At 48.9% G+C, this 25,643-nt stretch overlaps 1 protein-coding gene across 1 annotated transcript in view; it reads right to left on the reverse strand.

Annotated features, from left to right (window-relative positions):
* The window catches only part of NXN (nucleoredoxin), a gene marked incomplete at its 5' end in the record, with an annotated part of 63,176 nt that extends 37,535 nt beyond the window's left edge, over positions 1–25,641 (reverse strand). Inside the window, one exon of the mRNA XM_019545315.1 lies at positions 25,492–25,641. Coding sequence (XP_019400860.1) covers positions 25,492–25,641 — 150 coding nt within the window. The remainder of the gene's footprint in view (positions 1–25,491) is intronic.
* Between the last annotated feature and the right edge of the window lie 2 nt (positions 25,642–25,643).

Genomic DNA, 25,643 nt, shown 5'->3' on the forward strand with positions numbered 1-25,643 from the left:
GAAACCGGTACAAGGTGCATGGAAGCAAAAGGGGCATTGTTGGCCTGACCACAGGACATGGTGGGTCAAGGCCAGGCTGGCCACAGCCCCACGCCTACAACCTAAGCCTGATTTCAAAGGACTCTAGGGATGGAGATCCCACACCACTTCCCACGGGAGCCGAACAGTGGAGACGGCATGTTGCCAACTACAGGAGAGCGCAAGAGCCATCCCTACTGCTCTTAATTATGCAGAAGTTACTAAATCAGTGCTTGGGAAGCACAAACTGGACCGAGAGAAAGGCAAAGTCCTTTCTGACAGGGAGCAACTGCCGTGTCCTTGCAGCAGAGCTGTTGTTGGCTACGTATCCCTCGGCTTCAGGCTACTTCCTGGCAAAATACGAAGGAAAGGATATTTACTTAAAAACCCACAGGCGGACACTGCAATTCTATTAAAAAATACAACTGGCATTCACTCTGACAGCTTCCCACTGCGGAGCCCGGCACTCAACGCCTGCCACGGCCAGGGCGGCCAACACACACTCAGGGCAGACGCCTGTGAAGGGGGCCAAGAAAATTAGTTATGCGGTTAGAAAGAGATGGTTGCAAAGGGAAAAATCAGCAACGTGCCCAGCAGGCTGTGCCAGAGCAGTGCAATGTTTCAGGGCTGATTCATAGCCCGTCCACGTCCAGGCGTCCGCCTTCCACCTATTCGCCTGCTAGAACGCCGTTTGCCGCAGACTGCACGCTCACCTGCAGGCGGTGCAGGGTTAGAGAAAGACTGATGGGTGCAAGATGGGCTGCGCTAATTAGAAGCAAGCTCCTCCCCATGCTCAAGAGCAAGATAAGGATGATGTTGCATAAGCCTCCCCCTTCCCAGCCAACTCAGACATCTCCTGTCCGTACGCCAAAAAAGAGCAGCAGCCATGGCTGTAGCTTTTGTGCCATAAGGAAAAATTCCCAAGCCCAGATCTGCCATTGCCCAAGTCCTGTGACTCATCTAGTCCAGTGGCGGGCTTGGTTCTGGTTTCAAACCCACTCCAGAAGATGCCGACTTCCCAGCTGCAGTTCGGATGTATCCCGAGGATGGTTCCAGCAGCAATCACACAAGACTCCTCCAAGGTTTGGGGCTGAAAACGTGTACATGACTTGCAATACCTGGACGGCACCTCACCTGGCTTGGCTTCAACCTGCTCCCTTTCCCAGACCTAATCGAGGCCCAGTGCGAGCACCAGCTCCTCAGCACCCAACAAAAGTGCCGGGGGCTGGTCTGGGGTCTGTAAAACGTCGCTACCCCTAGAGCCGAGGCAAGGTGAGGAGGTGTCCTCCTCCAGACTAGTGAGCAATAGCGCTCTGCAGCCCACACAGACCCATCACCAAGCCAGCTGAGACCTGCGGGCCCAGCTCTGCCTTCCTTTGCTCTTCCAAGCTGAAGTCGGCATTGAAATGTGAGCTGCTCAAATGTGATGTTTCTGCAGCTGACTCACAGCGGAGCTTCTGCCAAGAATGTTAATAATTAGAGCGAATTAGCCCAAGCTTTCTGCATGCGCAAGGCTGACAGCATCTGCAGACTGCAGAGCCCTGCGCTCCAGCCCTGGGGGAGAGGGATGAGGGCAATGCTCCAGATCCAGTCTCCTCCAGGACAGGCTGCACGCCCTGCCCCAAGGGAACGGGCCCTGTTGGCTGCCACCTTCCTCCAGCTGTTGAAGAATGTGGAGAACCAGAACCAAGGAAGAGAGGCAAAAAGTAGGAGCCACACTATGGGCTGCAGACATTGCTAATCCATTCCCAGCAAGCCCCCACAGCCCCGTACCTCTCCTCCAAGCTGCATAGTTGTGAAGCCCTTGTGCGTCACATCTTCCTTGGAGTCAGATGACAGCATAAAGCCCCATAAAACCACAGGAAAAATAACATCCTCCGGCGCTTTCTTCACGAGGTACAGGAAGTTTGCTGCAACCAAAGCTCCAATACACAACAGCGGTGTAATCAAGAGATCAAACAAAATCTATGGTAAGATATGCCAAGAGCAGACATCTGGTGTTGCTAACCCAAAGCTCTTTGCAAGATCCCTTCTGGTGGATCCAAAAAAGTCCTCAGCTTTCTGCTGGCAGGTCAAAAGGGCAAGAAAATTACCATGCTTGGAGGCAGCAGTGTGTCCCGGGAGCAGTGTGTCCCGACCGCTTCCATGCCCGCATCGCCGTTCTCTGTGCCACCCTCCCCATAGTTTATGTGACACTCAGAGACAACATCCAGGCTGTACCGGAAAGGCAGGAAACACCTAAATAAAAGCCGTTTCCGCCATCCTAACCTGGCCCACGAGCGCGCACACATCATGCAAGAGTCCTTGTCCCAGGATCGCAGCCTCTCTTTTCCCCAAGGAACCTGCCTCAGTGCACAAAACAGATGGTGCTCAATGTACAGGACGATGTTGGTATTTTTTCTCCTGGTTATTCAATGTAAGGGCTACTCCGAGACGGAAACATCAACTTCCTCACAGGCTTTTTCTGGGGTGCTTCCAGAGGAGAGTTTATTTTCCCACCACTCCTGTGAAAGGTGGGGGGATAATCCCCCTGTATGGGTGAGGAACAGACATGGGTCTGGAGTTTTAAAAAGCACTGAGCATTATTTCTCCCCGTAGGCATTTAAAGCACAGCTCCGTCTCCGTTTGCAGTTACAAGTGCTCAGCTTTCCTGCAAATCAGACCTCACAAATTCAAGCCAGGTGCTGCAAAGGCCACAACATTTGTGACAGGAAGGGATGTGCCTCACCTCTGGTACAGGAAGGGCAAGAACCCACTTCTCCAGCATAGTGGCCAGCTGCCTGAACCAAGAGACTCACCCTTCTCTCCCTGAAGTATTCACACCCTGCCCCACTCGCTGCCCACCGTCCGGCCTGTGCAACCAAGGCGGCCCGGGGTTTCTGCTTCGCTGCAGGCCTCCTGTGCTGCAGAACGGACTCGTTCCCTGAATAAAACCCGTGCTGTCTGTGGGAGGAGGCAGGGGTCCCGAGGAAGAGCCTGCGATTATGTAGCTGAAGACTGTATTGTAATGCACATGCACGAGCAAAATGAAATAAGCTTACACAGGATTATTATAAATTGTATGCACATTTCCACCACCCGGCTCCCCCGTTCTGCTGCTTTCCAGTCTCCCTCTTTATGTAGCTTTGGTTAGTTTTGGATGAAGAAGGGCTGGAGTTTGCCCATCAGATTGCAGCCTTCCAAGCCGTTGAAATAAAAATTCAGGCTTAACCTGACTTCTCAATTATTTGTCCTCCAGGCAGGGACCGGACAACACTCCCGCTACAGGAATTTTCCGAAAAGCACATCCCCGCACACAGCACTGCTCAGGGTCTGGAAGGCAGAAAGCCACAAGCCAAATCAGCAACACAAAGCTAAACTTCAACCAGCTGCCATGTCACGAGACCTCATACATTTTCTCAAAAAGCCCTCTGAATCACCCCCAAGAAAGCGGCATGTGTGAATGCACCAACATCAACTGTGCTTTTAGCTCCTGCTGCCTCCTACATCCAGGTAAAATGGAAGGTACTGCGGGCAGCAGGGATCTCCGTCTGAAATGGATGCAGAGGAGGCAGATATAACTGTGGCTGCACGCCGATTAATCCAACACGCCATAAACCTGCTTCGTACCCTTCCGACGAGACCATAAACACTGCTCCAAAATCTAAATTGAAGGGCTCCCAGAAAGCAGCCCTCAAGCCATGCGTAATTTGATGCGAGATCAGCCCCCACCACCTTCCAGACAGCTTTTCAGGCCTATCCACTCCCCTTCCAGCTCTGCTTGCTTTATAAAATCCCACCGGTAAAAGGTATCCAGGTTGGAGCTGTATTGGTCTCGAGGCAAAAGCAATCAAAGCTCCTGGAAGAGGTGATACCTTTTATTAGATCAATGATATTTGCAAACAAATAAAGCTTGCAAATAAACAAACTAATTTGTTTGCAAATATCTCGTTGACCTAATAAAAGGCATCACCTCTTCCATGAGTTCTGATTACTAGTAAAAGGGACATTTTTCCTACAGGATTACAGAAATGTTAAGAGATTAATGCAAAACACACACAACGAAGGGAAAGGATAATGCCCATCTCGGGGATTCAATCAACTGGACAAAGTGGAACACACTTACCTAGGGAAATGGGCACAATCCTACTTCACCTCCCTGCCCACCTCACAGCCTTTTCCCCTAGGGTCATCAGCCCCTCCAGGTTTCCTTGAACCACCTTGATCCTAGCATGACGAAACCCTCTCAAACCCTCTGTTCAAAAAGGATGGGGCATTGCCAGGAGCTCTGTGACAGCCAGCATCCGGAGCAGATCACGCTAACTTCTGCACTGGACTCAATTCCCACTGTTCCCGGAAAGAAAAGACAGGCCACTTCCAAGTATTCAACAGCCCTGCCCTACCAACCTCCAGTCAAAACTCCCACCAACTTCAAGAGCTGGGCCAAAATAATTAAAAAAAACAACCACCCAGGATGGTGCCAGAGGAAGTCTCACGCAATCAAGCTCATGCAACGGCTAAATTTCCTCTAAAGACCAACCGGGCCGTCCCCTCCCGACTGCCCGAGTCATCACACGACTGAAGCTTGACACCAATTTCTTTGCCTGAACGGGGACTTAACCAAGACCCATACTGTTATTTGGTTTCAAGTTTTCTAATGATTGAAACCTGTTTCCTCCAGGACCCGACTTGCAGTTTTGCCTCCCTGGTTATCAGATTAGCCTTTTTAAAACTCACATCTTGAAAAGCAACATGTCCAGGCTCTGCAGAGTGCCCTCCCCCCCCCTTCCAAATTAGGCTGCTGAAGCATTGGTTTAGTCAGATGACGAATGAAAAAAGAGCCAAGGAACGATGGTTTCTTGAACGGCTTCCAAAGAAAAGTAACCTTCAGCAGGACCGAAGGCGAGAGCAGCTAGAACCCCTGGCAGAGCTTCAACACAAATGGAAATGAGAAATTTCATCTTTTTAAAAAACACAGGGATGCCAAGGTGGGGGGCAATCCTCCAAGAGCGAAGGTGCTTCTCACTACTCGTTCCAGGGCTCAGTTTGCAAACCTCCGCTCCCCTCCAAAGAAACTCTATCTTGTGCTATCAGAAAAATCAGCTGGCTCCAACCTCTCCTGTTAAGTGGCACATACGCGGAAGGGAAACCAGTTCGTACCTGAAAGAAAATAATCCTTGGAGGGGATTTGATGGGCATGTTGCGACCAGCTGGGGCTCGGAGGGATGAGAAGGGATGGCAAGCAGACCACCAAGCTTCACATTCAACCGTTTCAGTTTCCTGACTGCTGCTGCGGGATCTTTAAAGTCCACCAAACAAACAAGGCTTTTCCTCCATACTCAAAGAATGACAGCTGAGACTGCACAGTGCCCCCTGCTCTCTGCACAGGGACAGGGAGAAAGCACAGGGGAGGGAGAAAGGCATGTTTATTCCTGCAGAAAGGTCTGGTCTTGATTAAACTTATTTTCTTTTGTAAAATCCAGTTAGCTGGGGGGACGGGGACCTTGCGCTGCTCTTCAATGGGTCTTAACAAGGAGGCTCGGAGCCTTATTACTCACTCACACGAGAGCTGTCAGTGCAACCTGCCCAAGCTTAATAATGCAGTTCCACGCTGCAGCAGACATTTTTCATTTTAATATCAGCTGCTTTGTGGGGCGGTATTTTTCCAAGGCTGAATAATGCACACTTCAAACAATAACTGGGAGCTCCACAAGTCAGAAATCAAGTCATCTGCAGCCTACTGCCTCACCCCACCCCCACTTTTGCTTCCTGACCTCAGAGGATAATGCCAGAATTGTGCTCTTCCATCCCAGGTAGGTGGAAGGACTCAAAACTCATGGCAGAGGCGATACCTTTTGTTAGACCAACTAGATATTTGCAAAAAACCTTCTTTATTTGCAAGCTTCCAGGCACAGGCACCCTTCATCAGGCATGGGAGACTGCAAACACTGGAAAAGTTCTCCTAGGTAGAAATGAAAATTAATATTTCCCAGGTAGGTAGCACTTTTCACCCAGGCAACTCCCTCGCCCTTTACACAAGGTCAGGGACTGGGACCGTCCCTTTGAGACGGACATACCGTCAGGAAGATGGTTACTTTATTTAAAAATGGGGAACTGAGAAACCCTCCTTGCCTGGACTCTCCTGGGGGTCTTTCGAGCTACAAGCAAGCTACCATCATGCAGATACTTAAGGCCGCGTTTCACTTTCCTGTTTACAGGTCTACAAAGGTCAAGCTATCATGTTCCCTCTGGAAACGTTCCTGTTTAGAATAATCATAATACTTAACTCTAAGCACAGCACTTTATACCATGCAATGCTGCACAAACCCTCCGATTAGGGTAGGTTCAAATTATGCCCATTTAGCATAATGGAGAGCAAGCAAAGGACCTACCCCAGTCACTAGCAACTCAGCAGCAAAGCCTCAAAACTCCCGAGTTCCACGGTATTCAGTCCGCCGGACCGAGCTGCCCCTTGACAACTACTTGGTGCCGAACACCCATGATGCGTTGAGCCTGCGGGACTCATTCATTGCACGGGTTATTCGCACACTGGATGACGATTGCTTGGTTGGGGAAAACGAGGCCACCAGCCTCATTTGTGTTTCACACGAGTGTAGCTATCATTATCAAGTCGCATTTGTCTTGGGGCCTGTGAACCACTCCTTCTTCCACAGCACAGTGAGACTGCAAACCAGTCAGTCGTGAGGAAGGGGAACCGATCCCAATGTTATTTGCTGGAATAATTGAAAAAAAGCTGAAGGCCAAAATAAATCTCCAAATTCTCAGCATAGGTGCTGGCTCGCTTCACTCCTGTTCGTAGGCTGCTTCGCTCAAATGACTTTGCTGACTAAAAGCCATGGTTGCTAAGACATTTAAATGGTTTCCAGGGGAGCATTTTTCTGGATCTCATCAGCTGGCTGGGAAAAAAAATCCAAGCAATTTAAAGAATTTCTCTCTTCCGAAGGTTTGACTCCATTTCCTCTGACGTGGCTGGATGCAAAGACATTTCATATTGGCCAATCTCGCTTTTACTAAAACGGACACGAGGAGGCACGCTCTGGAGACTCCCATACTCCAAACTCAATTAAATACAACAATAGATGGCGCGTCTAAGCATCCCCCGACTCCCAGAGAGGAGGAGAATGTTTTCCACACGCGCGCGCGCGCAGATCTTCCTGCCTTTCCACCACAGACTCAGGATGAATAAAGTCGTGATAAACCACATTTTTTAAATTCCTCACTGTAAGCCCCCAAATCTATACCTCTGCACTCAGGCAGAGTGACTAGAAAATCTCATTTTCTACTCGGGGCTTCACCCAGAGCAAACATCAGCTGCAAACTGCAGGCTTGATTTATTTCACGCCACATGCTCCTGTCTCACTTCCCCCCTCCCATGTCAAATTATTATTATTACCTGGCTGGATGGGAATGGTGTGGTGCCTGGAGCCAGCCCACACTTCCGAGACAGGGACAGAGTTTGGAAGGGAGGGACGGGGGTGGGGTGGGAAGAGCTTAAAAGAAATGCACCAACTTCTCTTACAAAAATCTTGTCTTGTAGGGGAGACAAAGGCTTGCATTTCAGCCCCAGATGTTTGCATTGGCTCCTGTGCTCCCGCTGGGGCAAAGGAAGAGTTCATTCCAGCACTGGGCTGGTTTCTCTAATACAGCTCTATAGTTTGGTAAAAGGATTCGTTCTGGATAATCCATGTTCCCGAGGCCTGCTATCAGATAGGGCTCCTGAAGACAGAAAGCGAAGTTCTGGATACGGTTGGCCGGTAGGGGCAGCACTGTGGGCTGGGCCCAGGCCCAGGGGCCCCTGCCTCGGTGCAGACTAAACTGGTGGCCAAGCCAGGCTGGGCATGTGCGACGTGGCGGGCCACGGGTGCTGGGCACCGCTGCAGCCAGACTGAGCCACGGTGCGGCAAGGGGCCTCCCCTGGAGCTTGGACCACACTGAACGCACCCAGCGGCTCCGCACCCCGGCACCAGCACCAGCACCAGCTTCAGCGCAGACCTTCAGGTGAGGGCAGCCGTGGCTCCTGCCCTGGGCCTGCGGGGCAGAGCATCCCGCTCCCCCTGTGCCGGCTGGGGACCAAGCCTGTGGCTGCAGGGCAGGGTGCCGGCTGTGGGGGCCCTGGACCCCAATGAATCTCAATCTGTCCCTGATTTGGGGCTCTTCTGCAGCTCTTGTACTCACTTCCACAGGAGGTTTGCACTGTCACCCTGAGATGCAGCCCGGCAAGGCTATCTTTCATACTAGGGCAGGAATACACAGCCCTCCCTTTACTGTCATGGGAAAATCTGAGTGCCCTCTTTTTCAGACAAGGCGGCTACAAAAGACACACATGTAAATGCTTCATACTCCGGTGTGCGCAAAAGCATCTCTTTTATGGGCTTGGAAAGCATCTGGAGTACAAACACGTTGGTTTTTGAAACACTGGCTGGAACAGTTGCCGTTTGTCTGGGGGTTAGCCACGGCTGAACAGAATAGGCAGCTGATACATTTCTGCTTGACTCTTTCCGGGGCTGCTTGAAGTCTTGGTTTTCTTGCAGGGGCTAGGGCTTGATGTCCTGGAAAGGAATGGGAGGTCTTTCCCATGAATGACTCCATTTACAGCCCACCACCAGGCTCCTGGTCTTCTTGGTGCTTGACGCAATCATGCACCAAAACTAATCCAGACGCTGGGAACACTCCCAGTTTCAGAGAAGGAAAAGTCAGTGATCTCTGCCCCGGTGAGCAAAATGATTTGTGGAGCTCTGTTTCTCTCCCTCGCACACAGCAACACCTACACGTGCTGCAAGAGCTTGGCCGAAATCAAGGTTTTACTGGGGAGAGAGGGAGTTCCTGAAACTCTGCTTGGAAGCCAATGCACCACAGCTTCGCACTGCTCATACCGATCTGCTGCAGCCCTTAAGGAAAGACGTGCGGCTCTTGGTAGGTGGCTGGCCACCGGGATGCATTCGTGGACATCAGGCACCAGGATCCTCAGGTGAAAGTCACAAGGGAAAAATCACTTAGAAGAGGTCTCCGAGGCAAGGATTGCTTCTTGCTTCCACGTCTAAACAGAGCCTGGTACTATGTGGCGTTGATCATTGATGACTGTAGCCAGATCTGCCTTAATACAAATAAAGGCGTGGTTCGGACATGTAACAAGAAGGCCTGGCAGCCATACCAACACCATCCTTCAGGGTACTGTGGATGGATGAAGAAGAGGAGGAAGACCTCTGACAAGCTGGACCACCAACGTTAAAGACCGGACAGAATTAAGACAGCCTGATTGTACCAGGATTGCAAAAGACTGGGAAGAACGGAGGAAAGTTATTGCTACAAAGGTGCCCCAACAGTCAGTGCAGCCTCAGGACTGACTGGACTTGACCAGACTTGAATAAAAGACTGGTAGAGAGATGGGGATGGATAGAAGGGGACATACTGTGGCTTCGTGTCTTCGGAGGGGTTACGAGGACTTCTTCCCCAGGTAACTCCACTTCTCAGCTGGGGAGATTCCAGCCCGCTCGCCTGGAGAGAAACATCAAAAAAAGCACTCTAGATGGAGATCCCAGCCAGCCAGAGCCAAAGGGACACAAAACACGCAGGGCTGACAGGGCACTTTATTTTTAAAGTGGAGTAGACTGCCTGGTAGGAAGCAGTTTCCCATTAATGCTACAGAGCCCTGTCCTCCTGAGCCACTCCTGTCAGTCAAAGGGCCATCTGCAACAGAGGTCTCCAGTGCCCCTGTCCACCCTTTGCCTTGCACCCTAACATGCAGCACCCCTCACCCCATCACCCTGGGCGGATGCTACCCTGCTGTTCTTCAGAGCCTTCCTCTGACCCACTGCTACCAGGTTGCCTTCAGATAACTGCTCATGGGTCACGGCTGGAGAGGTGGCCAGCAGAGATTGCATCTGCTCTGCAAACCATCGTGGAAGAAGCGGGTGGAGCTCAAGTCAAGGGTGTGCAGGCAGTGGATCTTTTAGCTTTGCGTGTTGAAGGCCTCTAGCATGGCAATGTCATCCCAAATCGCCAGCACAACATAAGGAGGCTGGCATAAGAGCAACCCCGAAGATACCGCTGTTCCACAAGAGCCAGCTCCCTCCCTCGCACGCCCAGCACCCCAGGCCCTGGAGAGACTTGCAAGTCAGGGCTGTGGGCTGACTAACAGGAAAGCAATGCTTGGGAAGGCTTGAGGTGGGAGGTGGCCTCTAAGTCTTTGAAAGGAAATGTTTAGTGGATGGAAGAAAAATTGCTAATACAGCAGCCCGTGGCTTTTCCTATTTCTAGAAAAGAAATCAAAGCCATTGCCATACGTTAGCACTTAAGTCTTCTCTGCCCTCAATTTCCGACCATCTGTGCTGCTCTCTGAAACGGCCCTACTCGGGGGTTTTTTAATAAATTATATATGCATTTATTAGGCACCAGCCTAGTCAAAGGACTGAACGTATGATTTGCAGTACAATCCCAGCGGGAGGCATCCAGCAGCAATGATCCGTTACAGAACTAGAGCTTGGTTTCCTAAACACGCATTAAGGAACCAGGCCGCAACCATTTCTACTAAATCCTGTGCTCTGAGATTGGCGGAGCAAGAGGAAGGCATTAAGGCCCACTCTGAAACACAGCTACGAAAGCCAATACTTGTTACACATTATAATGTCTTCTCACGATGACACTATTGCCGCAAGACAAATGAAGGCAGCATCGGGGAAAGTTAATGTCACTGGCTAGCATTTACCCATCATTTTGCTGCATTTCATCTTCTCAATAGCATCTTTTTTTTTCTGTGATGCTATCTCCTCACCAGGAGAGCCAACCATCTTGCAAACGGGACGAATTACTCAGCCTCTGGTTTTGGAAAACGGACAATACGTTGTCCGCCGGTCTCAAAGCATTGTGATACGTTAGGTCTCAAAATCCCGAGATCCCCATGTCATCATTCCCAACGTAAAGATGAGGAAACTGAAGAATTGAGGCAAACTGACTTTCCCAAGACCATATGTTGAGTCACTGGCCGATCCTCCCTCCTAATCCCTGCTCCAACCACCGTATCGTGCTCCCCGCCGCCAGTGCTCTATGTTGCAGTCGGTCAGATGAAGCATGGAGAAAGGGTTTTATAAACAAGCTCACACATGGCTGAGAAAATCCTCAGCCACGTCTCTAGTCCTCCTCGTTAGATCAGCAATGTTACGTACTTCTATACTAGGGCTCCGTTCTTTTTCAGCCTAGCAGGATCTTGCATGCTACCCCACAACAACCTTCTTTTCCTTGCCAAAGGCCTCTGATGTATCAAACTGAATGACAGCTGAGATCTCCCCAAGCAGCCTGGCACACATCATGTCCCTCCCTGTGCCTCAGTTTCTTCATCTGTGAAATGACACCACCACCACTTACCTACGTTTCAGGCTCCGTTGCAAGGCACACATCATCGCACAAGCCTACTAAGGACTCTGTATCAATGCCCCTTCCAAAGGGCTATTCCTGATTACAATGAGCCTGTGATCAAGCAAATAACCAGCTCCTAGCCTACAGTAATCTAGTGCACTAGGCAACTATCACTTAGGAAAACAGAGGCACAAAATATATGATCTAAGAACATAATGTCTGTACAGATACGTCATCAATTCTTGGGAAACAGAAGTGTTGTAAGTCCTGGATCTGTTGAAATAATCTCGGCTATCAACTGGTACGAGAGGTGCCTTTCTGGTAAGCCAAAGATCTAAGCACCCAATGCTCCTCCCAGTCTGGTACCCTCTGAGCTGCACCATGAATGTCAGAATAAAGCCCCAAACCACCTTGCAAAGTCACAGATTTTTGGTGTTCCAAGCCAAAGTCACAAATATTTAAAGCTATGCCCAAGTAATGTGTCTGACACCCCCATGGCGCAAGACCTTGGAGAAAGATCATCTGGGTGAACAAACCATCTGGGTGACGTGAGCTAACCACAGTGCACATCTGGCCCATGCTCTCCTGACTCACCAGCTTGTGCAGGCTACTGGGGAGGTCCAAATCAGAGCCGGTTTGATTTGCCTCTGGGCTCAGTGTGTAACCAGGACTCCCCTTTCATTAAAGTAATTTACTTACATCAAAAAAAAAAAAAAAGGAATGACATTATACCCCCTACAGCCTCTCTGACCCTGGTCCCTTCTCACCTTGCCATCGCTTGGCTCCTCTGTACCCAACATCAACTGAAGCCAAATGAGGACAGAACAACAGCAGGTAGCTTTGAGGGCTGATATCCTTGACTGATAAGCAGCCCTCTGGCTTTGGCAAAAAGCCCCATCACCCAGCAACATGCCACTCTGGAGGAAAGGGGTGCGGCAGTGCAAACACCTTCGCCATCATCAACTAATATACTCATTAACACACAAACACACACATAGAGGACAACGTCACACAGGCTGCAGGACAATTAGCAGGTCAGCAGGGTCACCCAAGGTCTGCTCGGGGAATCATCATCAAGAGGGTCTATAGCAAGCAGCGCTTAAACTCCCAATAAATGCTTTGCGTCTCTCAAACAACACACTCACTGTATGCATTTCTGGCACAGCATGGAACCTTTTAACTAGCAAAGAGCAGGAGGGACGGGATTCAGATCACTAGCAAGTGCTAATAAAAATCACTGCTTCTCCCTCTCTCTCTTTTTTTGGAAGAGCAGAGTCAGAATAATCCTTCTGAACCATCAAAGGCAGAGAGAGGGAGAAACAACAGCTGTTGAGATCAAACTGCCCAAATCTGCTATTTTAGCTCCAAACATATCACAATGGGTGGGATAGGGCTGTGGCTTTATTGAAAAGATGTTGCCCTTACGTGGGGCCTTTCAGCACAGGATCTCAGCGCACCTTACAAACATTTAATTAAAACTTCCAACCCACCCCCTGCCAGGGAGGTATTATAAACAGGCCTCGGGCTCAGACAGTAGTTCTCCAGTACAAGCGTCTCATTTTCCACGCTACCACTGCAATCAACACAATTATGGGAGTGGAGGAGCCCAAGCCCCAGAGAACTACCAATGCAGCGACCCTGGCAGCACTGAGCCCTCGAGCGTCTGGAGGAAAAGATGGGAAGCAGGCTAGTACTACAGGGGAATGAAAATCATTGCTGGAACAGGAGGAAGAAGCCTACCCAGAAAACAAGCAGGATGAAAGAACTGACCGCCAGGAGGAAACAAGACGATGGGGGAGGCATGTGCGTGTGTATACATGTATGCATGCATGTACACTTGTGGCAGGGTGCCCATCAGCCAACTTACCACACATAGTTCAACCGGCAACAAAAAGAGGCTGGTCTGGCTTGTCCGAGAGACAGAAGTCAAGATGCAGGCCCGGGGCATCTTCAACAAGCATCTTCAAAGTTCAGCATGAACAGACACTAGTTAATCCCCTTGGCACCCCAACGTGTTACAGTAGCTGGCAGAGTGGGACTTCTGTTTGTGATGGTAAGCATATTTAAAAAAAAAGTACTTTTGGACATGTGTCTTCATACTGCCAGGTGCAAGAAAGTCCCATCCAGATGCAACAGCCTGCCAGTATTCACCCAGGCTGGGGTAGAAACGCTTCCATGTATGCAAGCATGTGACAGCAGTGAAACCATAGGCTCGAGGCAGAGCGAATTAAGAGGGAGGCCCCATCAGGAAAGCAAACAGGCTCAGGACCAGGCCCAGCAGCCTGGCTTTGTCACCAACTCAGCATGTAACAGCAGATTTCACCCACTTTCCACAGGACTCCCACCTTGGGGAGAGCCTACCCCCCCAACTCAGGCTGCAAGAGGGATTCAGATTTTCAGGCAAAATTAATCCCATTTGTCCAGGGTGCGGCTCAGAGTTTATCCTGATGATGTAATGGTGCAAAATGATACCTCTGGTAGAGGCTCTCTGGAACCAGAGAAAACCGGACTCTCTCTCACACCCTCTTCCCCTCCGTCCTGCTTGTGCAGTTGCAGTTAGGTCCAGATGTACTAATCTCCTACAAACCAAAAAGTGACCTCCCTAATTTTTCCCAGTCGTCAGTCCTTTCACTGAAAGGGAACGCAATGCCCCTTCCCAGCTGTCCAACCCAGCCCAGTTCTAATCCTGTCCAAGGGGAGAGCTTTCGACTCCCTCGTCCCAGCTGTCAGCCCCACCCTCAAGCTGGGAGATGAATCCCATGCACGGTGGTCCCCATCGAAGAGCTGGCAGTCGCCAACAGTTGCCATGTGCTAGCATCTGAGGATACCAGCGTTTTCCTCTGTACTTGCAACAGGAAAAAAAAGATCCTGGCAACTGCCAGCTAATTATCTGAAGAGGGGCGTCTCTGATCTCCATTTACGTATTATTCAATCAGGGTTAGCCACAGCTTTAAAGACAAAAAGTGCTTCCAGAGAACTGCGGCGACTTTCTCTCCGGAGGTCAAGATAACAGGGAATACAGGCCTGCTCCACTTCTGATCTGCTATTTGAACCTCACAAGCACTAAGTATACAGAGCAAGGGCTGGCTTTTCAAGCAATTCCCCCATCACACCCACCTTTCCTTGGCTCCCCATCCAAAATTCACATCCAGGCACTACTCCCAGCCTGACATGCAAATGCCTTCCCCGCTCTCCAACCACCTTGCTCAATCCCTCATTCCACACATTCATTTAGCTTGAGAGAGTACTTCAAGGTCTCTTCTCGCCTCAATTTGCTTTTCTGCCTCCCAAGGCTCCTGCTGGGCTGGAAACAAGTCTGTGGTCTCTGCAGTTACTTTGGCCCACATCCTCACCAGGACATGGCCAGGGCTTTAGCTTTCTGAGGCCGATTCTCTTCCCCTCCGCTTCCTACCCTGCTCATTTCCGAGTCCCTGCGGGGGGGATCAGTGCCTCCTGACATTCTGCTCTGCCTTTCCAGGACTCCAGCATCTTTGTTTTCAGACCAGAGCCACATACTGCGTTTCCCAGCAGGAGGTCTAACCAGAGCATTTACAAAATGTCAGCTAATGCCCTAATGCAATGGAAAAAAGAGCAAGGCATTCAAAACACCAGCCACAGATTCTTTACATATTAATAGTCGGTTTCCATTGTTCGCCGTGTTTCAAGGCAGACACGATTTCAGCGACCACTTCTGCACCTTTTGGTCCTCTGCCATGAGTGAATCCTACGTACCGTCAGCACAACCAGAAAGACCTTCCACTTCTCCGGGAAGTCTCAGAGAAACAGACCCGACCAATTATAGCGCAGCTGGGCAAATACACAGGGTGTTCACGCTGCAGCTGCGAGAGCTCCCCTGCATACTCTTCATTATTCCCACTTCTTCTCCATTAGTGAATTTTGCATATTTATGTCTTATTTCTCCGCCTCATCAATCCTCCATCTCATTTCTCAGGCTGTACATTGCCCGTGTCACTTCACTTCCTCCGCTACGATTTGGGCTCTGTAACACTATGGTTTGCCTCTAAACATGCTTGGAGAGACAGCTGGAAGATCCAGCAAGAGGATGTTCTGGAGCTGGGAGGTGCATTGCTGCAGCACTGGGAAGAGCAAAGCTCCTCCATGCTGCATAACCACTACAAAACGCTGCTGCTGATCTTGCTAATTCCAAGCCGGGCTTTCTGCTGCCACGTTCCCTTACGCTCCCCACAAACCTAGCTTCAGGAATTCTAATGTCCTTGCTAAGATGCTGACAAACCCTCCCCGCTTGGACAGCCACACGGCACGGAAAGGATGCCTGGGATGGCTGGGTTCAGTACCCAGCTTAAATGACCAACAGTCATATGAGAAATAACCTCCCTGTGCATTTTGCCCACACTTTCCAGTTAAACAGCAGGCTTTTCCAGGGACGGCTTCCAGCATTTGCACTGACACAAATGTATTGCTTGGCCTTGCACAGGTTCTTTAGGGCTCTGTGCCTCAAGCAGCTTGTCTGGGAAATGCCTGAAACAAAATCCACCCAACAGGGGGTTGGGAGATGCAACTGGAGTCCGAACAAGTGAGAGATTGTCCAATGAAAGCAAAAACCATGCACGCTACACCACGAATGCTGGTTAAAGCAAAGGGTATCAACATGTAAGAGAGCCAACTCAGCATATATTACACATGCAAAAAAACACAGTAGTAAAATTAATCAGCTTACCACTTCACTCTGTCACCAATTCATCCGCATATTAGGATGGTGCTAGGACACAGATACCCATTGATGTAGCCAAACATTTCAAAAAGACACCCATTGATCTAGGCAAACATTTAAAAAAAACCCACTGCAGATCCATTACACTGATCTGTAATGTGTTAGGAAGCCAGTTAACACAAAATAAATCAAACAAAAAAGCAACTCCTAGGTTATTCAGCATTCAACCCAACCTGAAAGCTCAGCAGTCAGCTTGTTACACACTGGAAGCAGGAGGTCTGAAATTATCTTTGGATAGTTCAAAGCTGCACTTAATTCGACATCTCTACCTTGAAAGGTGTCAACATCACAGATGCCTGCAGTGTGTAAGCTTTTAAAAAATGACAAACTATTAACTGACAAACCAAAGCAGCAAATGGAAAGCTACACGGCACAGAGGAGACGCGGCTGCGGTTTAAAGAATTAAACATCACTTTGGAATATTTTCCTTGGGACTTCTGTACCAGGGAAAAAGGGATGGAAAGGAAGGAAGAGAACGTACGTACAGAAAGACAGAGCGTGAGAGAAGTCTTAGCCATACAAAACGCACTGACTAGTCGAATGTACGGCTGTTTGATTTCAGTGTTTCACTGGCCACAGCCCAGCTATCTTTCAAGATCTTTTCAGTGTCTTTACATTTCACTTCAAAATTTTCACAATGAGTAACAGATGATTATCTGTCCCAAGCTGCCTTGATCAGGGATGGGGGCAGGGAAGTGTCCTGATGTGATCACTGAGAAAGTGCAGTATCTTCTGACCATCCACAGATTAAAACCATGCCCTGTTTTTGATGGTGAGGATTTTGCTGAAAAACAAGAATGCAAAACAAAGCATTTTACCCAGACGAAATTCAAGAGAAGTGAAACCCTACCCCAAGCAGTGCTGGCTAACCTCTCCATAAGCTGCTTTGTAACATGAAAAGCACGTCCAAGAGGGAGGGACCAAAACGCACAACTGCAGAAAATGCTTCAATTCTCTCCCGACTGGGGTCTGCTAACCAGGAGACATTCCACGCGAGCTCTCTCAGCACTAGAGGTGGTAACATTATATATCTGTTTCAAGTGTTAAGTCCAAAAAAAAAACCACCCCAAAAAGCAAAACAATCTGCTGCAATTCATATTCAAACATACAGCTGCTGGAAAAACAGAGCGCTCTGGTATACAAGTCATGACCCAAAGGCAATGCAAGATTTATGCCAGCTTTTCATCACAAAGGCCACAGAACCAACAGGCTCCATTACAAGACCTGATTGTGTACAGCAGTGGTTAAAGTTTCCATTACTTCTTATGAGCTGTAAAACAGGGGGTGTGTTTGTTGCTCTAACACACAGTCCGAGTTCAATCCAGAAGCCCCTGAAGTCAGCACAAAGACCCTCAATGACTACCACGGGTTTTTAGAATGGATGCTAAATTCCTGGCGCTAACTCAGGGATGGAGATCAGCGCCGCAGGACACCTTGACAAGGCGCGTTAGATGCAGTCTTCCACCTGGGTAGGTGCACTGCAGCACAAAAACACATAGATAAAAGATGAAATGGTAGCTCTGTTGGAGTCAGCAGTATTTTTCCACTGATTCAAACAAAGCCAAGAATTCACCTAGAGACGCTCTTCCTGCAGTGAAACAGATTCCAGCAGACCCCTGCTAGGACTTCGGAAACTTTGGGATCATTTGGAAAAGCAGCAACAAAAATGAGAATTCAAAAATGTCCTGGCTCAGCTGCCTGCCTTCTGATGTGGAAATGCTGAATAAATTTTCCATGCTCAGATGTCTCCAGTCACAATTTCAATTTCATTGTTGTGATTATCTGTCATTAGGAAAAAAAAAAAAGCTTGGTATTTTGTACCTTTTAGGGGAAAGGAGGGACTCTCTCAGCTTCTACAGATTTACAGTCGCTTTCCTTCCCCTAACACTGTGTAGCTGTGCAGAGAGTGCTGCTCTAATAATTTACTTTTTTCCTGGAATAAAATTGAGATGTTTAGCTTTGCAACCCGAGAGCAACAAATAAAACTGCCAAAAATGCATTTTTAAACTAATGTTTTCATCCCAATATCTGGATTAAAACGTCACAATGAAAAACAGCACGTTGGCTGCTCTTGATTACTTTGCAAGCTCTCCCATCCTGGTGCTGCAGAACTACTGGATTTCCAAGCAAACAAAGAATCTGCCGGGGCTGCTAACACCCTGTCACTCACCGGGATGTCAGGTCACAGAGAATATTTTTTCACACACAAATCCCCACAATTCAAAAATTTCACCCAGCCCAAAAATACCAAGTCAGAAAGACAGCTGAAAGCGATTACACAGATATTTTTATACTTGGAAACTCAAAAGCTCCTTAAGTGATTTACAAAACCTTTTGTTAGACACAAATCCTGCATCTGGTCTAGCCACTTGCACCCCAGATCTCAGCCATATGGCGGTTTCAAAAGGCAAGGCTACGAGGCCCTGAAAGTTGCGGTTGACACCGAGAATGCAGCCCAGGTAGTTTTCATAATTGCATATGCCTCAACTTAATGGCCATTTATGATTCCCCGCTCTTTGTCCTGACACCAACATCTGTCTCTAGCAAACATGCTTGCTAGCTTGCTTGCTTGTAGAGGCTTGCCTCTGGGCAGAGGGCTGGGCGCGCTCTGGTTGGCTATTGTAGGGTTGCTACAAATGCTGGGCTTTGCACGTCAGTTGTCCTAGGGATCCTGAATTGCGCACCATGGTTTGCTACTGGGGGTAAATGCTCCCATAATGGAAGATCTTCTTGCATAGATGCTTTAAAAAGCAAAACAAAAAACAAAAAAAAACCCAAAGAAGGAACAAGCACTTGTTTGGGGGGAAAAAGGATGAAGCGCACACATAAGAGTAAAGACATGTTATGTGCTTCCCAATTTCTCTCTTACGAAGTAGGTTGGTTCTGTTTAAGTACCTAGGCAAAACCCTTGCCTACAGTGTTATAGATGCTGTCTGTCAATATATATTTCAGCTAGATACCTGCTGTCATCACCTGCACATATCATTTCAGCTACCAAAAAGATTATGGATGTGCTCCTTTTCCTCCCTTCTTTAAGTAAAGAGATTCCACTTCTCTTCACGTAAAGAGAGCATGTCAACCGAATCCAAGTTTCCAATCCAACTTGGGAGAAAAAATAAATAAAACCAGTGCACATGAAATCCAGGACGCGGGTCATTCAAAGCCATGACGCCCACCAGAAGCAACCTTACCAACACTTCATTTCAGCCCGGGTAAAACAATAGCCCTCTGAGATTCCTCCTCTACCAAGTCCGCAACTCCCTTTTCAGACGACTCTTATTAAACATTTGCAGAATAACGCTGTTATTAAACCCTTGCAGAAAGGCAATTACATCTCAGAGTTGCTAATTAAACCCCAACATGGCGCTATCAACCTCAGAAGAAGCAGATGCAGCTCCTATGGAAGAATTTCTGAGCTAAGCCTCAGATCCAGACAAGAAAGCAAGCGGCAAAGGATGCAACTTGCAATCCAATGGTGCAAAAAGGGAAGGAGGCAGGAAAATAAGTGTGGTGTAAAATAAAGCTGTTTCCCACTTCAGAACAGAGATGTAGTTGCATCCTGGTTAGTTTTTCTTCTGACTCCCCTTCATCCTACCTTCTTTTTGCCCCTGAAAACCTAAGCAACCTGGGAAATGAGCCAAAGGTGAAAGTTTAGTCCAATGGAAAACACGGCCAACATTCAGTAAGGTGCGATGAAAGTGATGTGCAGGGAGACAGCACATTGGGGTGGCTACTCTCCAGCTAGCATTACCTATTTTCCAAAAGGAGATGGATTGCATGACCCTCTCCAACACCCTGGGCACAGTCTGCCTGCTAATATACCCTGGTCCTTGCTGCAGCAAAACAGACTTCTCAACTCCACCTCGAGTGAAGGTCTGAGCCCAGACATGAAGAAAGAGCTTGGAAGCCCGGGCCAGAGGAGAAGGCGTTGCCCAGTCCCGAGTCTGGATCCGTTCCTCCGGCCGGGCACGCACACATGTGGGGAATGTTTACATGACTGAGGTTCTCCGAGCCCTGTCTAGCAAAGGGAAACTGAAGCTGTTATTAAGTCAGCTTTCCCAAACTTGAGCAGCTGTTCGTGCAAACAGATAACAACAGGGTAACGTTAAACCAAAACCCCAAACAAAAAACAACGCGGTGGACGAACATCTCCCTCCTGTGTTCCACTCAGCGATGCTGACCATTATCAGAGGACAAATCAATTAGCAACAGCTGCCGGCAACTACCCAAATCCTGTCTTGAACAGCTTAATTGAAGGATGAGTATTAAAAGTGGAAGGCCCAGAATCATGCTAAGCCCATAACGGTCTTGCTCTTAAGCAAACCCATGGTATGGCAACCTATGGCTGAGAAGGAGATATAACGTCATCCTCTTCATTAGTCAAGGGCCTTCCCAAGTCCAGATGTTTGCCGATTTCCACTGCCCCCTTAAATATCTGGCTTTGGAGACTGACAGCTATACACTAAAGTTATCCAAATTCCACTGGTGGCTGCAAACAGCACAGAACGCGATGTCCTCGGTAATTATGAAGTTACTGTCATAGGCGATGAAGAGCGCCTGGTTCCCGTGACACAGACCACGCCGCTTATACCAACGACCACGGAATGAGATTACATCTTGATTTACAAACGTGGGGAAAACTATTCATGTTGTGTCAGATCTTCAAGTGGGAGAAACAAGCTTCTGTGTGCTCTTACATTTTGACATATCGAGTATTTTAGCCACTTACCATTTAGCTCATTCTCCGTTTGTTCTTAAAGCATGTGTCATCTATGTAGCTCATTCCAGTTTACCTAAGGATAGAGGTGCCTGTGGTACGTGACAGAGAACCTGATGCAGCTTCTGCATACTGCTTATACTGTTGCCATAGGTACCCTAACCACTATGCAGATATTATGGTGCTGTTTGCTAAAGACAGACGTGGCAAGACATTTACCTGGTCACAGCTCATTCTAGTTACAACTGATCCAGAAGCGGCATGTGATATAATTCAGTTCCAGGGTTTTATGGGTGGTGCACTGGCAGCGGTAAAGCCTCTGATGAGAATGGTTTAGTGGCAAGAGGAGAACTGGCTTTGGAGGCAGAAGACAAAAAGTTCTAGTTGCCAGGGCTCCACCACAGACTTCCCATGTGACCCTGAACAAGGGCTTTTTTTCCCCCTCCCCATGCTCCAGATCCCCATCTGCAAAATTGGGTAGCGCTACTTCCTCACTGGGCTGCGTGTCGACACCATTAGCCAAGGAGTGTAGCTGGCATCGCTGAAGACAGCGTTGGTGCTCCATTACCAAACATGTCATGCAAAATAAACAGGGAGCTTGTTTCAAAGCATAAGAAGCCTGTTTGTGTGCAACCCCCTGGATGTCCTCCAACAAAACAAAACAATCATGCATGCACACACAGACTTAACACTATTTTCTTAACTCTTTTCCCCCCTGGAACAGATTAGTTGGGGGTGTGAGCAGTGGGGCGTGCTGGCACACTATCCTTGCTGTATTTTATAGCACCTAAAAATACATTAGGCATTTTACTGAACATGCAATGTATGCATCCCCAGCCCCTCTGCCTTCAGGTCTGTAGCTGCTTTGCAATTAAGAAGTCACATCTCAGGATGTCTTTCCCATAACAAGAGCTTGAAGGAAGTTTTGGCATCTGCTGTATCCCAATCAAACTCACTACACAGCACAAGGTTCTTCCTACAAGACTTTCCTCCTCCTGGTTGTTGGTTTTACGTCTTCCAAGTTTGTCACGGGAGACAATCATCCTCAGCTGTGAGGGACTGCTAAAGAAGAAAAGTTTTATGTATGGGTGGAATCGGACTGAACTGTGTCGGTGCCTAGCCAACATGGATTGTGCTGGTAAACCCATCAGATCTAGCAGGCTTACCAAACCAAGCCTCCACTAACATACAGAAGAGCAAGCACGAGTTTTACACTGCTTTTTTGAAAAGGTTTTTGGTTTTTTTAACTGTTTAATATATTACCAAGACTATTTTAAAACACACGGGGCAATAATCAAAATGCAAAGTGAATTGCTATGGCATTTTGACAGCATCTGTCATTGCAGTTAAAACAGTGCAGATATATTAGATCAAACCCAGACCCCGGCTCTGCAGAAAGGATCTCCCAACAGCTCTCAAGCAAATGTGAAACCAGGACAGTGACTGCTCTATTACTGGGTATTTTGGAGCACCTACCACTGTAATATGCTCCTGCACAACAAGCTTTGCAGAACATCAGTCCCTCTCTTCCCCAGAGCCTCACAACCTTGGGGATGAATCAAGTACCCAGCGAATGGCCGGCCTTGCAGCCAAGACTGTGATTCAGAGGATCAAACCCAAATCCCAGTTTTGCCAGAGACTCCTGGCACAACCTTCACCAAGTTATAGGATCCCTCTGCGCCTGCTGCACATCTGCCAAATGCTCTTGGTCTGTCAAGCCTAGGTAGCTTTGGAGCAGGGACTGGCTTGTGCTGTCTTTGCACAGCTTCTCCCACCATGGGACCTTTGCTCAGCAGGGGCTTTTAAATGCCAGCACAATACAGATTTTTTTTTCCTGACCAGGCAAGGGCCCACGGGGTACTGAATATACACTAAAGTGCCCCCAATTCCCACTGGCACTTATTTAAAAAGCAGAGAGTTTGTGCTTTTCTAGATGAGTTAAGTCAACTTACTATTTAAAATCTGCCTATTCTACAAGGAAGCTTCTAACTGCATAAGCTACAGGTTATAAATCTGCTGTTTAGAAATCTGATATCCTGGCATAATTGGCCTTATAACTTACAAATAGACTCTCTGTTATCCAGAGATTAAACTTTCTCCAAAGCTACATCACATCTACTTAGTTTTGAAAATATACAGCACAAGCCTCAATTACTTTGTGCTCCGCACCAAAACAAGCCCAAATAACACGGGTTTTCTGGGAGTAAGGATTTAAGATCCTGTAATCTTTTATTTAATGGTTTCTCACAATCTAGTAGATGGAGGGTATTGACCAGAATGTAACGTTAATGCCGCCTCCCACTTTTACAGCTTCTCCAGATCTGAATAAACTGAGAAGAGCTTTTAAAGAAAATCTTCCAGATGTAATTCCCACCAGCTAAATAATTTTCAATTTTCTCTATAGAGGAATGCCAACCTCTAATTGGAACCACAGTCTTCTCGTGCTCTGAAAGGAAAAGGAGCTGCAAACTGTCTGAAATTGCTGATACTAGCGAGAGACTTTATACAAAAATAGGGTCAAGAGCGAGAACTTTGATTTCTGTGCAAGATAAAGCTCTCCCTACCAACCCCTCGTTAAATAAGGCCCCAATCCTGAGCCTTAACGCATATGCTGAACGTCACACAGGAGTGGCCCCTTGGCTTGAAAAGACAAGAGACTCTGTAGGAATGAGAACTCAAGGCAGAGGTGATATCTTTTATAGGACCAACTAGATTATTGCAAAAAAACTCTTTTCATTGCAAACTTTCGAGCACAAGCACCCTTCTTCAGGCATAGGAGAAAAGCTTGTAAAAGTTCTCCTAGGTAGAAATGAAAGTACAGGAGCTTTACCGCACCTTCAACTCTCTTATGAAATGTGAACTTTCATTTCCACCTAGGAGAACTTTTACAAGCTTTTCTCCTATGCCTGAAGAAGGGTGCTTGTGCCCGAAAGCCTGCAATTAAAGATTTTTTTTGCAATAAACTAGCTGGTCTGATGAAAGATATCATCACCCCTCCCACGAGTTGTCATTCCTTTTGCCTCTAGACCAATACGGCTACAACCTGGATAAGAGACTGTGTAAGCATTTGCAGAATTAGGGCTTTAGCAATTCATCCTATGTCAAGGCGCCCAAACCAGCATGCGGCGTCCCACTTAACACGCTTGACCCGACTTTGGGAGGACAGGGCATTTAAGACTCACAACTCTACTTCCACTGAACTTTCTCCTCTAAGGTGCCGTGCACCTACAGCACGGGGCCAGCTTCAAGCACTGCCAAGAGCACAGGGTTCGCAGCCACTTGGCAGAGAGACAGTCAGCTGTTTGATCCTAGGGACGTGCTAGCTGAAGGGTTCAGGCTCCAAACACCCCGCGGGGTTTAAAGTCTGGATCCGACATCTTTCAACTCAGGCCCCTCGGGAATTTCTAGGCGAACTTTTTAATCAAAGACCGAGCTGGGAGCATTCACCTGAGACTTCGGTCTCATTCCAAGCCACGCACATTTATTTTCTGCGCCTGCAAGCACTGAATAACCGATACAAAGGAGCCTGCCCTCTCATCATACAACACAGAAATGCCCACTGCTTTCAAACTGTGTAGTAATACTCTAAAAAGGTGCCTTAAAAAATGACACTGCGGGGCTCCCCATTCATCCTCTCTCAACGGCTTTCAGAGCAGATTATCTTTAGATTTGTAAAGAGCAACTTCCAACGCTGCACACTCAAAATGGAATCTGAAAACCCAGCCGCTGCCTTTCTGCCTCCAGCAACCTTCACCCTCCAGGTCCCTCCAGCATCTTATTGTCTGTTCTTTGTCTTTCCGGATTAAAGCTCCTCTTAGCATCAAACGTATCAGCACTTAAATAAATGTCAACAATGGGCACTGTTGCTGGAGTCCGGCCGATGTTGCAGCTTGGGGATTCAGGGAGCAGGGCAGATTGCAGGTCGCTTTCCCCCCGGGCCGCGCTGGCTGCGCGCGGCTGGCAAAAACCAAGAGCCCGGTCTGGCAGGCGCACGAACCCCAAAGCCTACGTGCAACCCCACGGGCATCAGCAGAGCGCCAAGCAAGCACGAGCGTTTGGCCAACGTGCGTCCGCTCCTGCAACCGGGCTCGGAGCTTTCACGCCGGGGCCGCAGCCGCTCGCTCGGCTGACAAAGCCGTCTGGGAGCCGGCGTTTAATCGAGACGGGACCGTTTTATGCAGCGACTCTTCGAACCACATCTGCTTGGACGCACACGTACATATGGCACATATACACACCACGATTCTTCCCCCCTCGGGGGATTATTTATGGAAACGCAAGCATGTCACAGGAGGAAAACCATAACCGCCAGGCAAGGGGGGGACCCCCAATAACGGCACCGCCCCCACCCGACGCTTGCCACCGCCGTTCCCCGCAGGCCGCGATCCTGCCCTGCGCCCCAGCCCGAAAGCGGGGGGACGGAAACTCGTTTTCGGTGGCGAACGAGACACCCCAGGCCTCGGCGTCCCGCTGAAAGGCGGCGAACCCGACGGCCTGGGCGCCCGGGCTCGACGCGGCTCTTCCGGAAGGATCCCAGCCAACGGTCCCTCGCGGCGCCAGGCGACGGCCTGCGCCCATGCCACCTCACCCCGCCCGGCGCCCACCCCGACGCGACCGCGGCCCCCGAGGAGGGCGGGCGGGGGGCTCCCACCTTGCGGTGCTTGTCGGCGAAGGGCAGCGCGAGCCAGGGCATGGCCCGCAGCGCCTCCTGCCACTGCGGCTGCTCCTGCTCGGCCGACACGAAGACGATCTCGAGGCGCTGCGCCCCGCCGGCCGCCGCCTCGGCCCGGAAGCGCCCGTAGA

Source organism: Crocodylus porosus, unplaced genomic scaffold (genome assembly GCF_001723895.1).
Source record: "Crocodylus porosus isolate Cpor-Errol unplaced genomic scaffold, CroPor_comp1, whole genome shotgun sequence".
NCBI lineage: Eukaryota > Metazoa > Chordata > Crocodylia > Crocodylidae > Crocodylus > Crocodylus porosus.